General features: G+C 40.8%; 1 protein-coding gene across 16 annotated transcripts in view; it reads right to left on the bottom strand.

The window, feature by feature from the left end:
* Nucleotides 1-22,831, bottom strand: part of NTRK2 (neurotrophic receptor tyrosine kinase 2) — a 270,371-nt gene that overhangs the window by 98,683 nt on the left and 148,857 nt on the right. For 4 of the 16 annotated variants that reach the window (XR_008317730.1, XR_008317731.1, XR_008317732.1 and 1 more), the window contains one exon: nucleotides 11,815-18,030. The exons of the other annotated variants lie outside the window; for them this stretch is intronic. Coding sequence is in view for 1 of the 4 variants with exons in the window: in XM_053302950.1 (XP_053158925.1) it covers nucleotides 17,993-18,030 (38 nt within the window). In the remaining 3 variants the exon portion in view is untranslated. Of the gene's footprint in view, nucleotides 1-11,814; nucleotides 18,031-22,831 lie in introns of those variants that run through there. 16 annotated transcript variants of the gene reach the window in all.

Genomic DNA, 22,831 nt, shown 5'->3' on the forward strand with positions numbered 1-22,831 from the left:
TATGAAGCTTATCTCATGTCTCAGAGGAATTTCAGGATGGCTGTAGTAGTTAAGCTCTTATAAAACATCTTTTACCAAAAACTTTGCCAGTAATTACTTTCTGTAGCACTCTTGATCAATAACCGTATTTACGAATTTTTAATGAAACATCAGCATTTTAGTTCATAATGGACAGGACAAATGCAAACCAGGAGGCAGTAGGTAATGTTCTGCAATAAGCAGTTTCTACCAAATATCATTTCTTTCATAGATAGGAGTCTAGTAGACACAAACTCATCTTCCATTGATCCACTGACCCTGGTAATGGCTTGCTCACATCCCAATTCCAGTGCCTACCTCCTCTCACTCCAACCCTTAAATTCTTACTTGTATAGTATCTAAGCCTAAGGATTCCACACTTGCACACTTCTCCCATCACCTTAATATCCTATCCACACATCATCCTTCTCATTCTCTTTAATACTACTATTAAAGGGAATCCTATGTCACCTTGGCCTGTTCTTCTTGTACTTCGCACTTTTCCAGGATTTCACAGTGTTTCCTAACACATTTTCACTGCTGGACTCCTTTTTAGCAGTCACAGTGTGTATTTGAAATGTTCTTGTTCTTTTTGGACACCTATTGTAACCACATTTTCTCTGGAAGGCTAAACATATAGGGGAGATTCCCAAGTTCACTGTCAGTTCTACATTTTTTCCTGTTTATTTCCTCCCTTCCCCCATTTGTAAGTGTGTGTGTGTGTGTGTGTGTGTGTGTGTGTGTGTGTGTACATGCGTGATTCATTGCCGATAACATACTTAGAGATATCTGACCACCCAAAGTGCTTTCCCCCCCTCAGGGCTTCCCACATATGTTGCCAAAAATGACTGGAAACAGCTCCTTTCCATGTCTACATGCTAGGAAACTCTTAGGAAACATGCTTCTGATGAAATGGCCTATAGTCTATGAAAACTTATACTATATAGATTTGTTAGGCTTTAAGGTACCACAAGACTTCTGGCTTACTTGCAGTGCAGCATCCCACTGATCCAAGAACGGGGCACACGCTGGTTCCATGAGACTCAAAAGCCTGTCGTCTCTGGTAGTGAAGGTGGAGAGGCTCTGCAGTTACTAAGGCTTGTGTTCTTAGTAATTTCTCCCATCATTTCCAATGGGAGAAGCACCACCACTGTGAGGACACAATCCTTAATAGCCACAGAGCCTCTCTGCCTTTGCTAGCAGCAAGGACAGACTGTTGAGTCACCAGAACCAGTGTACATGTCCCGCTCTTGGATTGGTGGGGTACTGCACAGAATGTAAGCTCCATTTTGCTTTTTGCTACAACAGTCTAACATGGATACAAGAAATTTTATCCCTAACCTTAGTAAAATGAACACACTTTGATATTTCCCATGCATGTTTTTACATGCAGTGGTCAAACCGAAGGAGGAAGTTGTTGACTGCATGACCAGCCTATGAGCCTCCCAGAGGCATCTGATCGGCCCCTACTAGAAAATCGAGCGCTAGACCATCTTGCCTGCCACCTAATGACACAGCAGGGAAGTAACTTGCCTAGTGAGCAAGAGGTTGCCGGTTCGAATCCTCGCTGGTATGTTTCCTAGACTATGGGAAACACCTATATCAGGCAGCAGTGATATAGGGAGATGCTGAAAGGCATAATCTCATACCGTGTGGGGGAAATGGCAATGGTAAACCCCTCCTGTATTCTACCAAAGAAAACCACAGGGCTCTGTGGTCACCAGGAGTCTACACCGACTCAACAGCACAACTTTACTTTTACCGTAGACCATCTAGACCTTTGGCCTGCTCCAAAATTGTCTCCAGGGGGACAATTCTTATGTGCTGATCTACACTCAGTTGAAAATGTAAGTGATAAATTTTCGGGATTAGACGAAGGAGATCTTTATAAAGATTTTAACAAAAAGCCATTAAGGACAGTTTACTCAGCTATACAAACACATTTTAAAAATAATGTCCCAGTATTTCCAAATGAAGACATACAGCTGTATCATCGTAACCTTAGGAGGAAAATACATCCTGATTTGCAGTCAAATAAGGTAATGCCTCTTCACACAAACTCCACTGGGCTTTGTTCACGCCATCCTTTCTTGGTGTTGACCTCTGGGTCTTTTCTCTCCACACATCATTTTTAAGTTCCCCATGGTGCTCACGGCTTTGGCAGCATCTCAGATTTTTGACTGCCATTGTAAGCCCATTACCTCCTCACATGTCAGCTTATGGAAAGAAGCCCAAGCTCCATGATGTAAGACTGACTAATCAGAGCATGCTCAGGCATGAACACTGAGGCTCCATAGCCATATCCCCATGGCTGTAGAACATAGGATCAGGCCATTAATTTCAGAGCAATGCAAACATTTCCTTCAGATACTAAAACAAATCTGATATCCATGTGCATCCCTGTCTAACTTCACATGAAGAGCTTCCTTGCATGCTTCAGAGGGCTGATAAATCTTTAAATATGCCAGTGCTCTTCATTTAAGCATTTCAGGCATTCTGCCCAGTTTAAGGACACCTGCAGTACAGGAAGTGGAGAATTCTCTCTTGAGAGGAGCAGTGGCCTGTGCAGAAAGTTCGAGTTCAAGAACCAACTTGCCGGGTTTTGCTCACCCTCTGCTGAACTGGGACCCAAGCTGAAGGACACAGTTCATGAACCCTGCTGGAATGAAACACCTCTTCGTGCGTCTTTCATTTCACTGATCAGGCCATTGTCATGTTACACCTTTTTGCTTGGCAGGAAAATCAATTTCTCTAGTGCTTAATAAAGCTACACTGGGTTATCTTTCAATTTGATTTTGAGGAAGAGGAAATGCAGCAGTCTGGCAGTTTTAGTGTTCCCCTTACAGAATAATGCTGGCAATAAGCAGAAGCGAGGGCAGTGAAACAGCTATGGTTTGCTTCTGGGTACTAAATAATCAACAACAATGTCAAAGGGTCATTCATGTTAATTTAAATACACCTTTAAGTATGACTTTAAAACAGGTCCTGCATCATAAATATCAAATGTACTGTCCCTTAGAGGATGAAAAACAACTAATTTCCATTGAAATCCATGTACACTAATTTTAGCAATTCACTTTTTATTATTGCTCTGCCACCAGAAGAGTTCACAGCTGTATATTTGCTTCTGGAATAGTTTAATTCCAGCAAGTTGCTACATAAAAGGATCTCAGCTAATAGTGGCCTCTTTCCCCGCTTACAATATACTCTTTCCTGAAAGACTTGGTTCATCTTTTGTCAATGTTTTGAAATGTTTATTCTGTATTTTGTGTCAATTTTGTTGTTAAAGACTTTAAAGCACTGAACTGAAAGAGATTGTTGTTGCTGATGGGATCTGATATTCCTGGTCCCTCAAGGCACATGTGGCCTTTGTGTGCTTGTTTTATGTTCCGCTGGAGAGGGCCCTGATCTGAGTTGTGACCATGGCTGGAGAGAAGGCAGGCTTTAACATTTTCTCTCTGCCGTTGCCCTGATCCAGACTGCAGTCTCCCATGCTATTTCATCTAGGAAGGCTTCTGTTGCTACTGATAACATATAACCTAGGACTTACTCCCATATAAATACATGTGCATAGGGCTGCAACCTTTTTAATGGGGTCCCAAAACAACCAAGACAACCCTATTTTTCTTTTTGTACCCAGATCAAGGTGCGTGGAATGGATTGACATTTCTGAGATGAAACAGTCCAGGGATGAGACAGTAAGGTAATTCTAACAACCATAACAGAGACAGGGAGGGTGGGCGGGAGTAGGAGAGGCAGGGTTGAACCTACCTTCCCCCCGGATGAGCAAGGATTTCCCCTTTGGTGCACTGGCGTGTGTCCACATGATCCAGTGTGTTGCCCACCCCTGCTCGCTAAATCTTACCATTGGGCCCTAGCAAGTTTAGCAGGTGATGGTGGGGAACAGCAGGTGATTCTCTTGCAGCAACAGCACTATTTTAGATTTCCCATGTCCCCCAACGCAGCATAAGGAGAGTGGGATATGGGAAACAGAAAATGGTGCCACCACTGATGGAGGAGCATCTACAGCTGCCCACTATTGCTCAGTAGGCTTGGCCCATGGAAAGGTTTACTGGGTGGCAGCAATGGATAATTCTACCAAAGATTGGGGCCAGGTGAGTTGTCTGATGGCCACGGACCTAAAGACCCATGTTTGACCTGTTTAACACTGACACTACCCCTGAAAAGTGGGCCAGGAAGGAGACTGATAAATCTCCTTAGGAAGAGCACTCCACTACCCTCAAAAACAGCCCTCTGCCCTCAAAAAACAGCCTTAAAAGCCAAATCTGTTAAAAGTGACCAAAGGAAAAGGCTCTCTCACAGCAATGTAAGGGCTCTGTCAGGTTCTATGGAGATTGGCAGTCCTTATAATAGCCTGGTCTGAGAGTGTTCTGACAAGGCAAATCTCGAATCTAAATAAATACATACCTCCACCTCCACCTTTGACATAACCCAGTTAGAAATCTAATAGTGTGCCTTCCTAACAGGCTGATTCTATGCAGGCACCATTTAGTTCAAGGGCAGTTACACATAAATGTGCATAAGATCACACAGTTTGTCAAGAGCCCTGAGAATATGGAATAAATTTAAGACCAACAAGTGGTATAAGAGTTAAGCATAATGCTCTATAAATCACAGCTGCATATTTCTTGAGGAATGAGGTTTGCATCCAGTCTTGTCATGGAGAGAAAATAGTTTGATTACACTACTGCAGATTAATGATCTACTTTTAATGAATGGGTTAACTCATGAATCTTCCTTATTCCCACAACGTGGTGCAAAGTAGGCAATTGTGAATGTTTGTATTTCTCTGTTACAAAGAGTGACAGCTTCAAATCTACATAATGTTTAACTGAAAAATCCATAAAACCCATTCCTCACTTTTTCTATTTGAGAAATTGATGTAAGACCAAATCCTGAAACTTTTTGGTTCATGATAAGACAAAACTACCAATGGGAGTTCTGCCAGAATGGGTATTAAAGCCTTGCATGACTTGGCCAATGGCACCAAAGGAACATGAGCTATTATCTTAATCTAATACTAGGGAACATTGTACAAACCCTATCATTTTGCTACATCGTGGCTTTGGCATCTTCTTTCATACAACTGTTAGAGATAGCAACTGTTTTGCATTTCCGAGGCCTGCAAGACTGAGCACTTTCTAATTGTTCTAAGTATCAGATACAGTACTGGTCAACACACTGATAATATTGCCTGCTCCACCCACCTCCACAAAACATTAATTTCTAAAATTTCTATGGCCCCTCAAAAGAAATGATTCATTCCATGGAAAACAACATTCATGGATTTCTTCGCCACCCTATATAGCCTTTACTTCTCTACTATGCCTCCTCTACTCCTTTGCACGTTGGGGACTGAGATTATTTGTTGTGGTTCTTACTGACCAGAATGCATCTCAGAAGAGCCCATTCCAGGAAAGAATGGGGTAGGCAGAGAGGGTTCCTAGAACCAATCTACCTTTCAGAATGACTTCTCACAATTCTCTCACAAGCTCTGCCTACATGCAAACTAGGATAAATATCTCATATCAGCTTCCAACAGTGTCTTGAATAACAATGGGATCTTAGCTGTTATAGACTGTTATTCATGCCATATTTGGGGAGTGAACATAGGAAGCTGACTTAAGCCATGTCAAACCATTGGTGTCTCTAGCTCAGTACTGCCTACTCAAACTAGAAATAGCTCTCTGGTGTCTCAGGCTGACATCTTTAAACTGAAGATGATAGGGATTGAACTGGGAACCTTCTGCATGCAAAATATGTGCTCTATCGCTGAGCAATGACCACTCCACAGTGTGTGCACAAGCAATTCACATATGACAACACATCCAATATCTGAACTCCTTTCTCCCCTGAAAATCATGCTGTATGACTCAATCCTAAGAACGAATAAGTAAAGAATTCCTTGGCACCTAGTAAGCTGTGTGAAATTTATAACAACTGTTCAAAAGGTTGTAGCTTGCCAATTTGAGTGATCATTACAAAGTACTTATGGCAGAATATACTAAAGGCATTAAGGCCTTTGCAAAATCCTTCCTAAAACAGAATCTATCCACTCAGAACTTACTTTCTGCAGCAGATGATCTGGTATTTTAGGGTCAGGTCACATATTAGAGCTGGTGTTATTTAGTGGGTAAGAGACTGAGCTGCATATCAGGACTTCCCTTGTTCAAATCTCCAAGAGTGAGTGGAAAAACATTTGTAGAAGCCATTTGAAAATAAATAAATAAATAAATAGATAGATAAATAAATAAATAAATAAATAAATGGCTGATTTTCTGACTAATAAAGCATATGCATTAGTAGGATCTGTGGGGACACAGCAAGTGCTCTCACACAGCTCCCAGTCCTCTTGCACTCATGCTCTATTGCTAATGCATATGCTGCCATTAGTCACAATGTCCGCCAGTACTTGTATAGCACTTTTTGAGTGTGCAAATCACTTTACGTATATCGTTGTAATGTAGTCTTTACAAAGACAGCCATATAAAAATGTATTACTGGCCAATATCCACACTGATGATACGCTGACAGAAAAGCATTTTCCATTGCACATATGGGAGGGGTCCTTGGATGCTGGAATTACATAAAGAAGTGTGTTGTTACAAAGTAGTGCTCTGTGAATACCCTCTAACATCACATGAAGAAATGAACTGCAGTGCTCAGGGGGAAGAAAATGTTACCAGAATTCAGAGCTCTGCTTGGATGTGCAAACAGAATATTTAATATTTATTATATATTTAAAATATTTATACTCCACCTCTCCAGTACTGTATACTACTCCTCGGGGCATCACACAACATCAATGAAACAAAAACAATGTAAAGAAAAGTTAAACAAGTTAAAAGGCCAAGCTAAAACCACATTTAAGTTACAAATTTTAAAAGTTTAAAATTAAAAGTTATTAACAGCTAAAAAACTGAGAACTAAAAAAACCTACCAGGTATAAAACATTTAAAAGTATCTTTTAAAAGATGTGTTTTTAATTTAAAAAAAAAATCATAGGAAGGGAGCATGGTGAAGCTCTTTGAGGAGGGCATTCCAAAACTGAAGGGTAACAACCAAAAAGGCCCTTCCTTTGGAATGGAATATAGGCTTCCACTCCCATTCAGTTCCATCAAGGACATGGTTCCTCCACATCCACATCCCTTTATGCAGATTAAATTCTATGATTCTATGAAAACACTTTGATAGAACTTCAGCATACAAAATTATCCTAATTTACGAATCACTAGAGAAGCTCACTGTATACCATATCAGGATTTCTTTTCCATAGCTACAGAACAGACCGTATTTTCCATCTTGATTATTTTTCTGTATGATAATTCTATAGTGGCAGAAAGTTAATGGACTCACCTCCATATAGCAGCAATATCTTTGTGAAATCCTTAATTGATCCTTAAGGCAAAAGGTTTAGGGTGCACAACTGCCCGAACAGAACCTTGCTTGCCCCTCTAGTAACTGGGAGAAGCACTTGCACACCCTCATCTAGATTCAACAATCCTCTGCATGTTTACGGGCTCTGATACACATATGGAGCTCCTCCACCCACAATGGCTTTTTCATTTATTTTTATAAAGGATATTTTAGAGTTGGAAGGAACCTTTGCATTCTTCAACCACCTGCTCACTCATTGCAGGGATCTGTGACAATATCTCTGAATGATGGCTGTCTTGCTTCTGTTAGAAAACCTCTAGAGAAGGAGATCTCACCACTGCATGAGGCCAACTGTTCCACTGTCAAATAACTCTTACACTTTGGAATTTCTTTCTATTATCTAGCCTTAACCTGCTTCCTTGCAATTTCAGCCCCCTTGTTCAAGTCCTGTCCTCTGGAGCCACAGAGAACAAGCCAACTCTTTATTCTATGTCTCAGGGGTTCCTATCCTTGGGTCCACATAAGTCATTAGACCAAAACTCCCATCATGCTGGGACTTGTAGACCAACAATATATGCAGACCCCTTGCTCTATGTGGCAGCTCTTCAGATATTTCTACATTCTACATGAGCACATTTCCCAGTAAAAAGTACATTTTGCATGAGAACTGAAAAGTGACCTCAGTGAAATACACAATGCGATGCTATCAGTGATCATGTCAGAGGCTGGGGCGGTGTGGGGGGAGTCATTCCCTATGGCCATATTAGGCTGATTGTTAAGGTGCTCAGGGGTCTTCTCTTCTCCCAGAATGAAAACATGTGACCACACATTTTGCAAACATAAAACATCTGCATCTGCCAAGTTGTTAGAGCTAGAGTATTCAGAGCCATGGGAAAAACATGACATGACTGTACAAATAGCAAAAGAGGGCAACTCTGAGACATAATTGCTTTAACACTCATAGACTGTTTTCCTTTTCCATCTGAAAACTCATATACTTCTTCCCATAATAATTCAATAGTATTCAAAGCTTACAAAAATATTTTAGAACTTTTGATTCTATTTCTTGCTATATTATAAAAAGAAAAGAGAACATATTCATATACTGCCTGAAGAGAGTTTATTCTAATTCTGTACATTTTTAAAAGATGTACAAGAAACTTGAGATCTGAAGTAAGTATCTCAATATGGCTCAAGTAGCCAACCTCACATATGACAACTAGTATAATATGCAAACTGATGAACCACAATGTATGCCAGTTCAGGGGTGTTGCTAGGTACTTAAAACCACAGGCCCCTTTTAATAATTAAACACAATCATACCCTACTCCCAGAATATGATAACTATGTATTAAAGTCTCTAATATTATATACAGCGCCTATGAAGGAGGAAGCAGCAGAGAGTTAGGTGAAGGTCAGAGCTCTCTCCCATGCTCTGCGCAGGTGCCTCAACTGCTGCACTCCTTTTCTAAAAGAGGTCATGGAGAGGGAGGTGGTTGATGAGATTTAGGGCTCTAAGCAATTCATTGGGGGATTCTGTCCCATGGGTCACCCCCAAATGATGCCTCTATACCTGCCAACATTTCAGAATGAGAAATAGGGACAATGCAAACAAAAAAAATTACTTCTCCCCCCACCCGCCCCAAACAGGTCTGTGCATAGCTAGTAGATGGCAACAAGACAAAGCAACCATCTGATCTCAGAAAAGCAAAGTCAGTGCTCTATCAAATAATCTGACCGTTTTCTGCAGGGCTATAAAGTAAATTTTGAAGCAAATACTCTCTCAAATGAATGTGACCCTTTTCTGCAGAGACTGAAGAAATTAATATTCTGAAAAGCAAAGAAGTCAGTGCTCCATCAAATAATCCTACCCTTTCTTTAGGGATATGAAGCAATTGCTCTCTTAAACAAATCAGACCCTGCTTTCCTGCAGGGAATTCCACGCTCTCTGAGAGAAAGACCTTATGGCCAGGCTCATAAGAACAGCCCTGCTGGATCAGGCCCAAGGAGGCCCATCTAGTCCAGCATCCTGTTTCACACAGTGGCCCACCAGATGCCACTGGAAGCCTACAGCCAGGAGTTGAAGGCATGCCCTCTCTCCTGCCTGCTGTTATTCCCCAGCAACTGGTACTCAGAGGCATCCTGCCTTTGAGGCTGGAGGTGGCCTATAGCCCTCCGACTAGTAGCCATTGATTGAAGTCACCTCCATGAAGTTATCCAAACCCCTCTTAAAGCCATCCAGCTCCCTTCAGATAGACATCTCTCTGCAACAGTCTCCTCCCTCAAAGCTGCATCTCAAACGCAGATGACTCTCTGATGGAGGGGGAAGGTGGTGGAGATTGGGATTTTCCATTGTGTGCCCGAAAGCCAGGAAATGGGGTGGGAATTCGTGGCTGTCCCAGGTAAACTGGTGCAGTTAGCAGGCATGATGTCCCTGGTATTTTACAGGCCTTATCTAGAGGCATGTCCTTTACCCAGGACATATTTGAATAATTTGCCTCACTAAGTTTCAATGTAAAATCCTCAACCTTCTGTGCTTTATAATGACTTCACACAAATAAGCAGGGCTTCTTGCCATTTTGATCTTGCCAAGTGACCAACACCAAGTGGGAACCCCCAAAGCCCCAGTGATGATCCGTTTGGAGAGAGGATCTCTCACTTTGTATTGGGTGACCACAGAATATAGATGCACCAGAAGACAGACACTGGCCAGGTTCAGATGTAATGCTAAACTATGATTAAACCATAGTATTAGTGCAAGGCTGCACAACTTTGGCTGATTTTGAACTACAGTCCCCATCATTCCTGAATATTGGCCACTGTGGCCCAGAATCATAGGAGTTGCAGTCCAAAAACAGCTGAAGGGCTGAAGTTGTGCAGCCCTGTATGAGCATTAATAACATGAGCCTTAGGCTTATACAATTCCCCTACACATGCAAGGATAGGAAATCCGCTGTTTCCATTTCTGGTTGAACACCAGCCAAGATTTCTCACTGTGCAGTTGTATGCAGTTACTGAATACTCTGTTCACGTATTCAGTAACTGCATACAATGTACGTGGTTATGATGTGATAGGGAATGCCAGGGCTCCACCCAGGATCTCTCCCAGGGTACAACATTGGTCTCTGAAGACAAACACTGTACTTGTGATTGACAAGTACATCCATTTGGCACAGAGCGGGGCTTTTAGTCAGCATTTTAACCATGTATATATTTAACACCTCCATAGGGCTTATGAACCTAGCAAACCACAGTGTGTGAACAAGCCAGAATACCAAGCTGGGATCTCGTGTTTGTTTGGAACTATGATCCGAAAGCTGCAAATTTCCTTTCTATGTAGTTTAAGAGCCCAAAGCTCATGCTAGTAACACAAAGCCATGGTTTAGCATTACATCTGAGGGCTTCAACCTTTCCAAGCTCAATGCAAAATAAAAATGGTGGTGTGCAGATAGTGCTTGCATGTCTCTCGTCCCACTGAGATGCTCTCTCTGGTGTTAGCCATGTTATTCCATTTTGTTCAATGGAAGCACTTTTGTTTTAAGAAACTGATCATCAAGCACAGTTCCTATACTTTTATTTATTTATTGCCAGTAAAACGTTTCTTACCTGCTTGTTTTGATTTTGCAATCTTTAAAATAAAAGTTATGGAAACCAAGATGTTACCAAGCTGTTTCAATCAGGATGACGTCATCTGGGAAGGATAACTGCAAAGGCATCTTACAATTTAATCCCTCCACAATCTCTCTCCTCCCTCAGTATACCACTTTGTTCCTTCTTTCTTATCCTATTTCCCTCTAGACTTCTTCTCTTTAATTTCTCAATCATAAGTATTAAATTTTTATTCTTCTACCATAACTGAAATCAGAAAATCCTTTGGAAACTTGCAGCCCAATCCTATGCATGTTCATTCAGACATGAATACCATTATATTCAATTGGGATTACTTGCAAATTCGTGTGCATAGGCTTTCAGCCTAAGTGGTATCTCTGGGACTTCCCCATCTTCACCAAATTGTTCAACAATGGGATGCCAATCTAACTATGTATGTTTCTTTTAGCACAGTAAGTTTCTGTTTAGTTAAATCTGGAAATGACATGATTTTTATTTGTCTGAACATGCCTCTTACTCTACAATTCTAAATGAATGTATGCCTCATGAATGCCTTACAATAAGTGTGAACAAAAGAAGGAAAACATTACCAACACTGTGTCTTAGAAACAGAGCAGGCTATAAATCTGCACTAATACCTACAGGATTCAAATAAGTAAAAGAAGCCAAAATAAGCATATAGATCCCATTTCTGGAGAGGCTTTCCTCTCCAGTGAGACTTATATCAAGTGAATACCAGGTGAGATAAAGTGAGTGAAAAATAATGATGAAAAATGAAAAACACAATGGTAATGAATTATAAAACTTTATTGGACTGTTAAAATAAGTTTAGAAAGTTCAGCAAGTACAATTTGTCCATGTTGTCAAGATTGTGTCTTCAAATAAAATCAGTGATTGTCAATTATTTACAAAAGATTTTTAAAAAACCCCTTAAAAATGATATCATGGGCAAAGAGTATATAAAGATTCACAGTACTGATGGATTACAGCAAATGCTGAGTATTTTCTTCAAACAGAAAATGATAGGCCTGAAGAAACAGGGGCCACGGATAGTAGCTATGTTAAAACTTTGATTTGGTGTGTGTGTATGTGTCTGTCTATCTATCTTTCTATCTATCTATTTGAATGACCATCTTATCTCTGACCTTTTCTTTCTTTTTTGCCTGTGTGTCTTTTTCTCTGCCTGAGGTCCCATTCCCCATGCTTTCCAATGGGAGAGTTTTTCTGGATTTTCCCTGACATCAATGAATTCAAATTCAATGGGTTTGAATTCTATTTTTAATTGTGTAGTCTGGGAGAAATCAGGAACCTACCTGTGAAAATGGAGAGTTTCTACCTTTCATGGTTTGGTCTGGGTCCTGGAATTTCATCGCAGTGAATGAGTCAGTCACTCAGTGAGGGCTCGCATTATGCAAACATATGAGAGTCTTTGCTTTCTAGTCTTTTGCTATCTCTATGAGGTTTTGTTCCCCATGCTTTCTAGCGGGAGAGGGTCTCCCCCCCCCAGATTTTCTGGGAAAATAATGATTTTTCTGGGGTTTGGGATTTTTCTGGTAGTTTGAACAAGGTCTGGAACCTACCCATGGTTTGGCCTGGGAGTTGTCAGTGACTGAGGGAGTGAAACAGTTAGTGAGGTCCAAGAAGCTTTAAATCACACACATACATGTGTGAGTGTGTGTGCATGAGAGAGAGAGAGAGAGAGAGAGAGAGAGAGAGAGAGAGAGAGAGAGAGAGACTGAGACTATGAGGCTATTCTGGCCCTATCCACCCCCAGCACAGTACTTCCAGTGACTGTTTCTGGTGTCTATCTTATGTTTCTTTTTAGATTGTGAGCCCTTTGGGGACAGGGTTCCATCTTATTAGATTGTTATTTCTCCGTGTAAACCGCCCTGAGCCATTTTTGGAAGGGCGGTATAGAAATCGAATGAATGGATGAATGATTTCACACGATGGGAGGAAATCGGACTAGCGGAGGCTAGCCCAATTTCCTCCTATCGTGAGAACCACTGGGCTCGCCTGCGAGCCCAGTGGTTCTTAAGCAGGTCACCCACTTAAGTAGCCCAGCAGTTAAACCAGGTTTGCGGAGCAAGCACTCCGCAAACCCGGTTTTTCTGCTCGTGAGTTGCCGCGGCGCAGCTCTGCGCCACAGCTACTCATTTGTAGACACCTGACTGGGAGGCTGAAAGCAGCCTCCTGGCTCGGGGATCTCTCCAGCATGCCCTGTGTGCTTGTACAGGACATGCTGGAGATTCCGGGGGCCACATGGCCCCCGAACTCCCAGCCCCAGCCGGCTCAGTAATGGAGCTGGCAGTCATGTGGGTGGCTGCTGTGGCCGCCCAGAGCAGACTGTCTGCTCATCTGTGGGGAGAGTGGGCTAAGCCCACTCTCCTCGCAAACCCTCCTCAGGAGGCTCCCACTGATTGTGGGAACCGCCTCTGAGGGCGTTTTGTTCTATGCTTGAATCAATGACATGCCAAATAATTCAGCATTGGTTTACTCCAGATGTAAGAGAAACCCTGTTATTTTCACAATGCAACTCATATGCAAGGTATTGTTATGAATGAGTCAACAGTTAATTTTGCTTTCTGGCATATATATTCATCTCAGTGCTACAGCAAAAGTTTGCAATTCAAACAAGTCCTGTTTATCACCTATTTATACAAGGCTGTCTAGGCATATGAATTACTTGCAGACATCATCCCATATTCTCAAGAAGCAATAATGTTCTTAAATACCGGTACTAATGGGAGACTAACAATGAAATCCTAAACAGGCACTTTTTTCCTAAGTGCCAGAGGCTTACATATTGCGCTGTGAGCCATACATCTAAGAGTGATGTGGCCTCACTGGTTCCAGAGCACTCACCATCCTTCTGCAGCACTCACCAGCCCATGGGTGCCCTTAGTGACAGCAGGAGAGGCTCCATGTGAATGATGCTGTGTCTCATCACTACAGCACCCTAACTCCCATCATTACCCATGGGAGCAGGGTGCTGCAGCAATGGCACACAATAAGGTCATTCACACAATCAAAAACTGTGTTCTACCCATAAGTGATTGTGTGGAAGTGACTGTGTGGAAACAAGGTAGGAGGAAAAGCTACCCAGGATTTCCTCCTACCTTGCTTCCACACAACTGAAAATTTGGAGCACACCCAGCTCCCAAACCCATGAAGCACACCGTTTTTGATTGTGTAAATGACCCCAGTGTTATGGGAAACTGAAGCATTTTACAAACTCACACAGAAGTTTTATAATTATAAAACTATTATTTAACTATTATTTATTATTTAAAATTATTATTTAATTTTAAAAACCTTCAAATTACATTTCAGTGCTAGGGATACAAGAACAAATAACTTTGGGATTTTTCACTTGCTGAAAATAAAGTTTTATATTCTGACTAGATGGGCCTTGGGCCTGATCCAGCAGGGCTGTTCTTATGATTTTTATTTTTATTTTTCAGAAATAGTTCTGTTTAATGTTTACATAGTTTCCTTTTTAATTTTTTTCAAAATGGTCACTAAAAATGATTACAATGTTAAACTCTAAGTTTAAAAAAAAAGATGAACTAGAAATATGAATGATCCAAGACAAAAACAGAAATTTCAATCTATCCAAGTGACACAAGGAAATTAAGCAGATTTTATTTAATCATGCCCAGATTTATGTGAAACAGAACAAATAATACAGTTTATGATTAATAATGCAGTCTATGATTAAGTTACCTCTCCATAAGGTAACTTATGCCAGACATGTAAGTAAAATCAAACGAACTCACATTCAATTCAGTGAGAAAGCATGAAGCCTTTTATTCTGACTTTGAGAACTTTGCTTATGTGAGTATCTGCTCATACACTGAAACTACTCAACAAGATACAAGCTTCATATTCCAGGTCTTAACATTCACCTCACCATGTTCATTTAAGGGCTGGTTTATACTTTATAGCTGTCATGTGGAAACCACTTTACATCATTCAACATGGTAACTGTTAACTGTTCAACCAAATGTCAAAGGTTTGCAGTGGTGTAGTGAAAGTTGTTTGACCTGCATGGGGAGCTATTGTATATGCAGAGATTTAAAACAACTTCCATGTAACAATTGTAATATGTCCCTTAATCCACACTTTAATCCAGATTATGGAAAAAATAAAGCACATTTAAACCTAAAAGGCAAATATACATTTGAAACCTGTTTGGGACTTATGAGTGTGGAAACACTTTAAACTTCTTTTATTGCCTTGTAAAATACCCTAAGATGACTTTAGCACTAAATTCTGTGTGTTCCATGTCCTTACCAATCCTAATTGACCCTGCTTGGTGTGATTCTTGCTGTGGTTTCAAGGATTAATAATTTTTTAATAACCACATTCTTTATAAATCGAACAGTATTTGGACAGCTTAACATCTCCAGGGTGAAGGACAAGGTAATTTATAATCCAACTGAATCTCAAGCATAGTGCAACTCCAACTTCAAGGTCTCACTTCACACAGCTTTGTCTGCTCAGATGCTGGAAAGGAAAAACACTAACAGTATTTGAACATCGCTGCTGCCAAAACAAAAATAGCAGATAGGCATGTGCTGTAATCCATAAAAGCCCTGTGAGTAACTGAACCAAGAACAATGTGTTTGGTGGGTAATACAGAGTACAAAAATGCCCAAATATTTTTCTATTTTGTCTGTGTGCATATATAAATCGGTGGTGCATAAATCAGTTCTGGTTTATTAAAATAAATGCCTTGATTACATAGCATCCAAAATACGCTGTCAGTACATGTAGAACTATTCGAAAATAAGGCCTGTGGCTGCATCTTAAAGTTGAACTGCAAACTATTAAAAATAACTTACAAAAAGACTATTTAAGATCTTATACCTGTTAAGAGAGATAATGTGTATCTGAAAGTTTTGAAGGAATGAAATGTTGAGACTATTTTGAGTAGTTTGGCACTCAGGGCTCAAATCCTGAGTTTAGAATTTAGTCTTCTACTTATTAATCTTATTTACATAGATGTAACTATGTGCCTTTGATGAAATTGAAATTAGCCAAGATAAAATTTGCTTCTTTGCCCATATATTGCTGTAATAACGAATTCCATTACTACCAAGTATAATTTGATACCAGTATCGGAGAAAGAACCAGTCCTGTTCATATTAAGCTGCTCCAGGGGCACATCAGTAAATTAAATGGAAACGACCAAGGACTTTAGAAGAGGCAATGAGATGTAAGGAGTGCCTTTATGTCCCACTTTATTGCACATAACCCCCTTTTTTGCTTGAGCTTAATGAAACCAATTGGGATACTGTACCAGAATCTACAGCATCTTCTCTCCTTACCTTTATATTTAAGGATTGTGTGTGAGATAATCAGACACTCAGTACATTTCAGAGTAGGATGAAAAACACTACTCTTGTACATGGCTGTCTCCTATGGTTCTTCATGAAAGAGAGAGGTGCATGAGATTCAGGAAATTAAGGGTGCTTCTTGAAGGCGGCATGGTGGTGGTATCACTGGTATGACAAAACAGTAGCACTACTTAAGCTGGATTCAAGACCATGTATGTAACTATGAAAGTGTGTGTGTGTGTGTGTGTGTGTGTGTGTGTGTGTGTGTGTGTGTGTGTGTGCTCGCAGACATATATCTTCATGCATCTGATAAAGCTTATAAGCTTATGCTACAATAAATATGTTAGTCTTTAAGGTGCTTCATGACTTATTTTTGCTGCAGTAGACTAATACACCTATCCTGCTGGAATTGAGCTGCACAGATAGCAATTCAATAAATCTTTTTTTACTGGTAGAAGTGGGGAAGCCAAAATCACATGAACATTTTACTAGGACCAAACTAGAAAATATGCTGATTGCTTGATTGAAGTCTGCATGTCTGCTTTTAAAACTATAAATAGCAGCAGTGCAGGGCCCTCATCTGGACTGGGAAGGACTACAGAGGAGGTAGGGGTTTAAGCCTTTGCCCCACCACAGTCCTGTTCCAGAATTAGTCCCCTGTGATATACACTTCCACCAGAACCAATAGGAGCTTTCCTCCCAGAGTAAATAGCAGCTATGTGTGCATGTGTATGATCTGGACTAGGACAATGGTCAGACAAAGGGTTACGATCCTCCCTTCCCTGCTGCAATCCTGAGTTGGATTGAGGGCCCCACATGGCTGCTATTTACATTACAAAAAACAAACATGCAATCAGCATGTTGCCTAGTTTGGCTCAGTGACACATATTTATTTTTAAGTTGTTTTCTAATGACCCTGTATCTTTAGAACAGAAAATTATGAAGTTCGAACACGATGCGGCAAATTGAAAACAATGCTTTAATTATATGTTAGAAGTTACTTTTGACAGGTGATTTTTACTGCCCACCCTCCCCCCAAAAAACCTATGCTAAGGATGACTCGCATGATAAAGATCTGCAAAACTACTTTTTGTTACAGCTTGAGGATCTTAGATCAGAATCCTACAATATACAGGTGCTCAGCTTTTTCAAGTGAGCAACTGCCCCACTGAAGTAAGTGATGCAATTAAAAGGCTGAAATCTAATAGTTAAAAAATGGGGGCATAACACATTTTAACTTTTTTAGTAGACAAAGTATTTGCAGTTCACCTTTAATAAATATTATCTATAAAATTAATATCTTTTCAGCTAAGTTCAAACAGACAACAAAAATTGAAATAATGCAATGGGATTTGCTGAAATGTCACTTTGCGAGCTGGATCATTGCAACAGAATACGTTTTTGTGCTTTGTCGAGTTTTATAGCTGCCTGGGGCTGATTTTACATTGATGTTGCCAAAGTGTGCATGCTTCTAGAATCTTCCAAACACAAACCATCTCTACAAGAGAGGTCCAAGGAGTGAAGCAACCGATAGCACAACAAACATGTCCATTGCCTAGTGTGCAGCACATAAGCTTCAACAAACATGCTCAACAGCCCCCTCTCTCTTTTTTTCCTTATTTCATTTACCCATCCAGTGGGATCTTATGAAACAAAACAGAACCTAAAAGAAACAAAATAAACATATGAGAAATCATGCTTAAAACAGTGAAACAAAAATTAACACAAAGAACCAAACACAAATAAATTCCTAAGAATCAAACAAATGCAGAATACATTTACAAAATATATAAGGGTTGCGGGGGATATAGATGGCTTAAGGAAAAGATAATTTGATGTGACTTACATGTATGGTTTCTTTTGTCTTGCTTTAAAGCACTTAATGCGGACAGCATGAATGTATATACATTGTAAACACATGAAGACATTCAAAATAGGAAAAAATGCAATATAACTTCCAGTACGTGGCTGGAAAAAAGCACACCTAACTGGTTGCACAACTGCAGGCATAAGCCACAGTTCAGAAGTGCACACACTGACCTGGTTCAATATTATTAGACTGAAGCAGCACTGCAGCAGCATGGTGGAGGATATACTGTTTTTGTTGGCTGGTCTGAGACTGTAATAAGTTGATGATGGAGGATCAACCTGAACCCTCTCTTCCACCATGCAGATGGCCTGCAATGTGAACAGGACCTTCCTCGTGAGCAACCAATTGTGCAGAGGCCTGATTCTCATGACTCCTCCCCCCCACAAATGGTGGGGGCGGGACTCTGATAAATGTGATCTGCCCTCCCCCCTTTTTGGCAGAGGGGATATCACATGGATCAGACAGTCATGCAGAAGGTCAACACAGCATGCAATCAGTGTGTGGAATCATCTATTTCCAAGTCAGAACTGAGTTCTGAGTTGAAAATCTGTCTTGTATGAAGTGCCTCTGAAAAAATGTTGGGTTTTGTTCCTAGGTTTATCAATATATACTTCAGATCTCAGAAAGAAAGAAACAGCAATTACTTCATTTGCATTCTGTTTTACTGCTAATTTAACACCTGAGGCAACAATATTATCTCTTAATTCACTGTGGGTAGTAACGTATGTGCAAAAACAAACAAGCTTGTTAGGTGCTATTTCATGTTTCCAGGAAGGCTCGCCTAAATTCCTTTTTGCTGAAACAACCACTGTAACTTTGGATGAAAAGCCAAGAAAAACAAAGAGGGTGAAAGGGATTTGGCTAAATCACACATAAAATTATAATCACAGAGTAAGTATAATCAATTAATAACCGACAGGATTCTGTAACATGGCATTCTTAAAAACAGTTTTGGAGTAAAGGCTTTGGGACATAGGAACATAGGAAGGTGCCATATACTGAATCAGACCATTGGTCCATTTGCTCAGTATTGTCTACACAGACTGGCAGTGGCTTCTCCAAGGTTGCAGGCAGGAATTCCTCTCTTGTGTGTAAATCTTTGTAGATATATGATGTACAAACAACTACTTTGTATATAATTGTGCTTTGGCAACATACTGTATACTTTGGTAGTTTGTTGGTTCAATAAAAAAATCTTGTCCTATAAAAAAAAATCTTGTCCTATCTTGGAGATGTCAGGGAGGGAACTTGGAATCTAGATGCTCTTTCCAGAGCGGCTCCATCCCCTAAGGGGAATATCTTAGAGAGCTCACATGTAGTCTCCCATTCAAAAGCAAACCAGGGCAGACCCTGCTTAGCTAAGGGGACAAGTCATGCTTGCTACCACAAGACAAGCTCTCCTCCCAACATCATGGAGCTAAATTTCATAAGCTAATTTTTACTATAATGGCAATTTCTCTGAGGGAGTGCAGGATACCTCCCTGTCTATGCAATTATTAGACTTCTTCCGAAGGATCCCCCAGAGGTAAGCAGCTATAGGCCTGTCTCCAACCTTCCATAGCTGGGCAAGGTGGCCTTCCAAGCTGTGAGGGTGGTGGCCTCCCAGCTCCAGACAGTCTTGGAGGAAACTTATCAAGACCCATTGCAAACTGGCTTTCGGGCAGGATATAGGGAGGAGACTACATTGGTTGGCCTGATGGATGCTCTCCAATGGGGAATTGACAAAGGGAGTGTGACTCTGTTGGTCCTTTTGGATCTCTCAGCAGCTTTTGAAACTATCAACCATAGCATCCTTCTGGTCCATCTGGGGGGGTTGGGAGGCACTGCATGGTTCTGCTCCTAACTGTCAGGCAGATTCCAGATGGTGTCCCTTGAAGACTGTTGGTCTTCAAAACATGAACTTTTGTATGGTATCTCCCAGGGCTCCATACTATCTCCAATGTTTTTTAACATCTACATGATACCACTGGGAGAGATCATCAGGAGATTGGGTGCAGAGTGTAATAAGTATGCTGCTGCTGATACCTAAATCTACTAGTCATCAGGAGAAGGCATAACCTCTCTAAATGCCTGCCTGATGGGCTGGATAACAAACTGAGACTTCCAAATAATACAGAGGTACTTATTGTGTGGGGTCGGAACTCAGGAGACAATTCTGCCAGTTCTGGATGGGGTCAAACTTCTGAAGAAGGAACATCAGTCTGGGAGTGCTTCTGGATCCAAACCTCTCTCTGTTGTCACAGATTGAGGCAGTAACCAGAGGTGCTTTCAATCAGCTCTGGCTGATATGCTAGCTGCACCCATTTCTTGAGATAAATGACCTCAGAATAGTAGTACACATGCTGGTAACTTCCACTGTTACTGCAATGTGCTCAATTTGGAGCTGCCTTTGTATGTAGCTTGGAAACTGTAGTTGGTACAGAATGCAGCAGCCAGGTTGGTCTCTGGGTCATCTCAAAGAGACCATATTACTCCTATATGAAAAGAACTGCATGGACTACCAATAGGTTTCTGGGCAAAATACAAGATTTTAGTTATAAGCTATAAAGCCCTTAACAGCATAGGCCCAGGGTATTTAAGAAAATGTCTTCTTCACTATGAGCCACATCACCCATTGAGATAATGCAGAGAGGTCTGTCTGGAAACTCTCAGTACATCATCAGCTGCCCTCTGACTGGTCATGAAGGGTCAGGGGGCAGGACCAGTCCAGCTGAAGCTGTTACAAGCAACAGGAACAAAGAGTGCTCTGTGCAGAACTGTACAATCACAGATGAAAGTCCCTATAGCTGCAGTGCTCTGTTGTTGTAATGGTTGCCGGGTCTCCCAGGAGCAACATAAAATGCTGCATGTACCCAGGTGACCAAAGGATCAAGGCAAGAGGGCTTGGTTGACCATGTACCTCAGTTTAGAGCAGGGTAGAGGATCTGAGTTACAGAGATTTGCGGAGGTTGAATTGGCCAGATTCCCATAGCTCCACATGAGCCTGAATAACTGGGTTTACTGTCTCCTACCTTGAAATGGATGATCATGAGAACAGCCACATAACGTAGCACCAATCCATACAAACATTTTGGTATGGAGATGATGTAGTAAAGCAATCACTAGTTGTAATTTTTTGGTATAATGACTGAGCTTGAGAAAGCTATGATGCACATTAAGATTGCAGCTCAGAACCAGACAGAAATTCAGAAAGACTGGCTGAATCAAAACTTGACAAGCTACAATCTTTTATTTATTTATTTTTATTTTATTAACATATTTTTATACCACCCAAAACTTACCAGTCTTGTTGTGCTGGAGCATTATTAGTATCAATCACCATGCTACCCTTAAAGTGATCACATCAGTATGGTTATTATATGTAGATATGGAATCATAGAGTTCATGGTGAAGTTGAAAGACTAACTCTTTCTCAGAGTTGCAATATTTTTTTCTAAACATGTATGGATGAATTTGAGATGTTAAATGTGGCTATTTAATATGTTAGAGATGTACTCAATTTCTAACTCTATTTCCAAATATGTCTCAAGTACAGCAGTGTTACTTGATAGCCTTGGCTACTTAGGATATGTTACACAAAAATATAAACTTTTTACACAACTTGGAAGCAACAAACTGTAAGATGACATGTATCTGTGACCCATTTAAATGAAGAATGATTTACTGGGAGAGAGATGGAAAACTGCTGAATGTAGTGGAAGTAAGAAGAAGGAAGAAAGAAAGATGCAGCAATGTTACCTAAAAAGGAAATCTTATCAAATTTGTCAGGTTCCAGTCCCAAGAAAGTGAAATGCAATAATTCATGTCTATTTTCAGTTGCTACTTGGAACTATGCCATTATTTTACAAAGTGATGCTGGCTAACACTGCCATCCTTTTTCTTTTTTTAAATTAGAAAGCATGAAAAGGTTCCTGTCTCAGTTTCTGGAAACTGTTTTCTAGACAAGATAGATATAACGTCCTGTTTTATCACCAAAATGCAAATATGATAACAGCAGATAAAATAGTCTGAATAAGTGAACCCTTTCTCACGATCTGTGATAAAGGGCTTGAGAGCAAGCGAGGAGGAAGCCTTGAAAAGCTTATCTCCCCACAGATGATCCTTATTCCTGCTCTGGGTGTGGAGATTGCACATCCAAACAGGCAGCTGGCTCCTTGGGCAACACAGAGGTTCGGGAGCTGGGACATGTTGCCCCGGCCCCCAGAAATCCCATAATGCACTGTGCAAGTGAAGGGTGTATTATGGGGATCCTCTGATATCAGCTGGGAGCCCCACAGTCTCCTAGTCCTGGCTGAAAGCAGCCAGGGCTGGCAGACAATTGGAAAAATGAGGTTGAGTACTGGCTCCCTTGACCTCATTTTGAAGGCAGACTCCAGAGGTGGGTTTGCCACCATGCTGCCACTGGGAGCCGCACAGCTCCCAGTGGATTTCATGCACAGTCAATTTTGCCTGTGCAAGAGAACAGCCTCAGTATTTTATCCAGATTTCATGTGGAATCATAGCTGGAACTATATGCACATCACAAAGTCTAATTATCAATTTTGGCTACCTTCAGTTATTGCACTACTACATGTATATATGTATACACATGTGT

The sequence above is a fragment of the Hemicordylus capensis genome, chromosome 2 (assembly GCF_027244095.1).
Source record: "Hemicordylus capensis ecotype Gifberg chromosome 2, rHemCap1.1.pri, whole genome shotgun sequence".
NCBI classification, from domain to species: Eukaryota; Metazoa; Chordata; class Lepidosauria; order Squamata; family Cordylidae; genus Hemicordylus; species Hemicordylus capensis.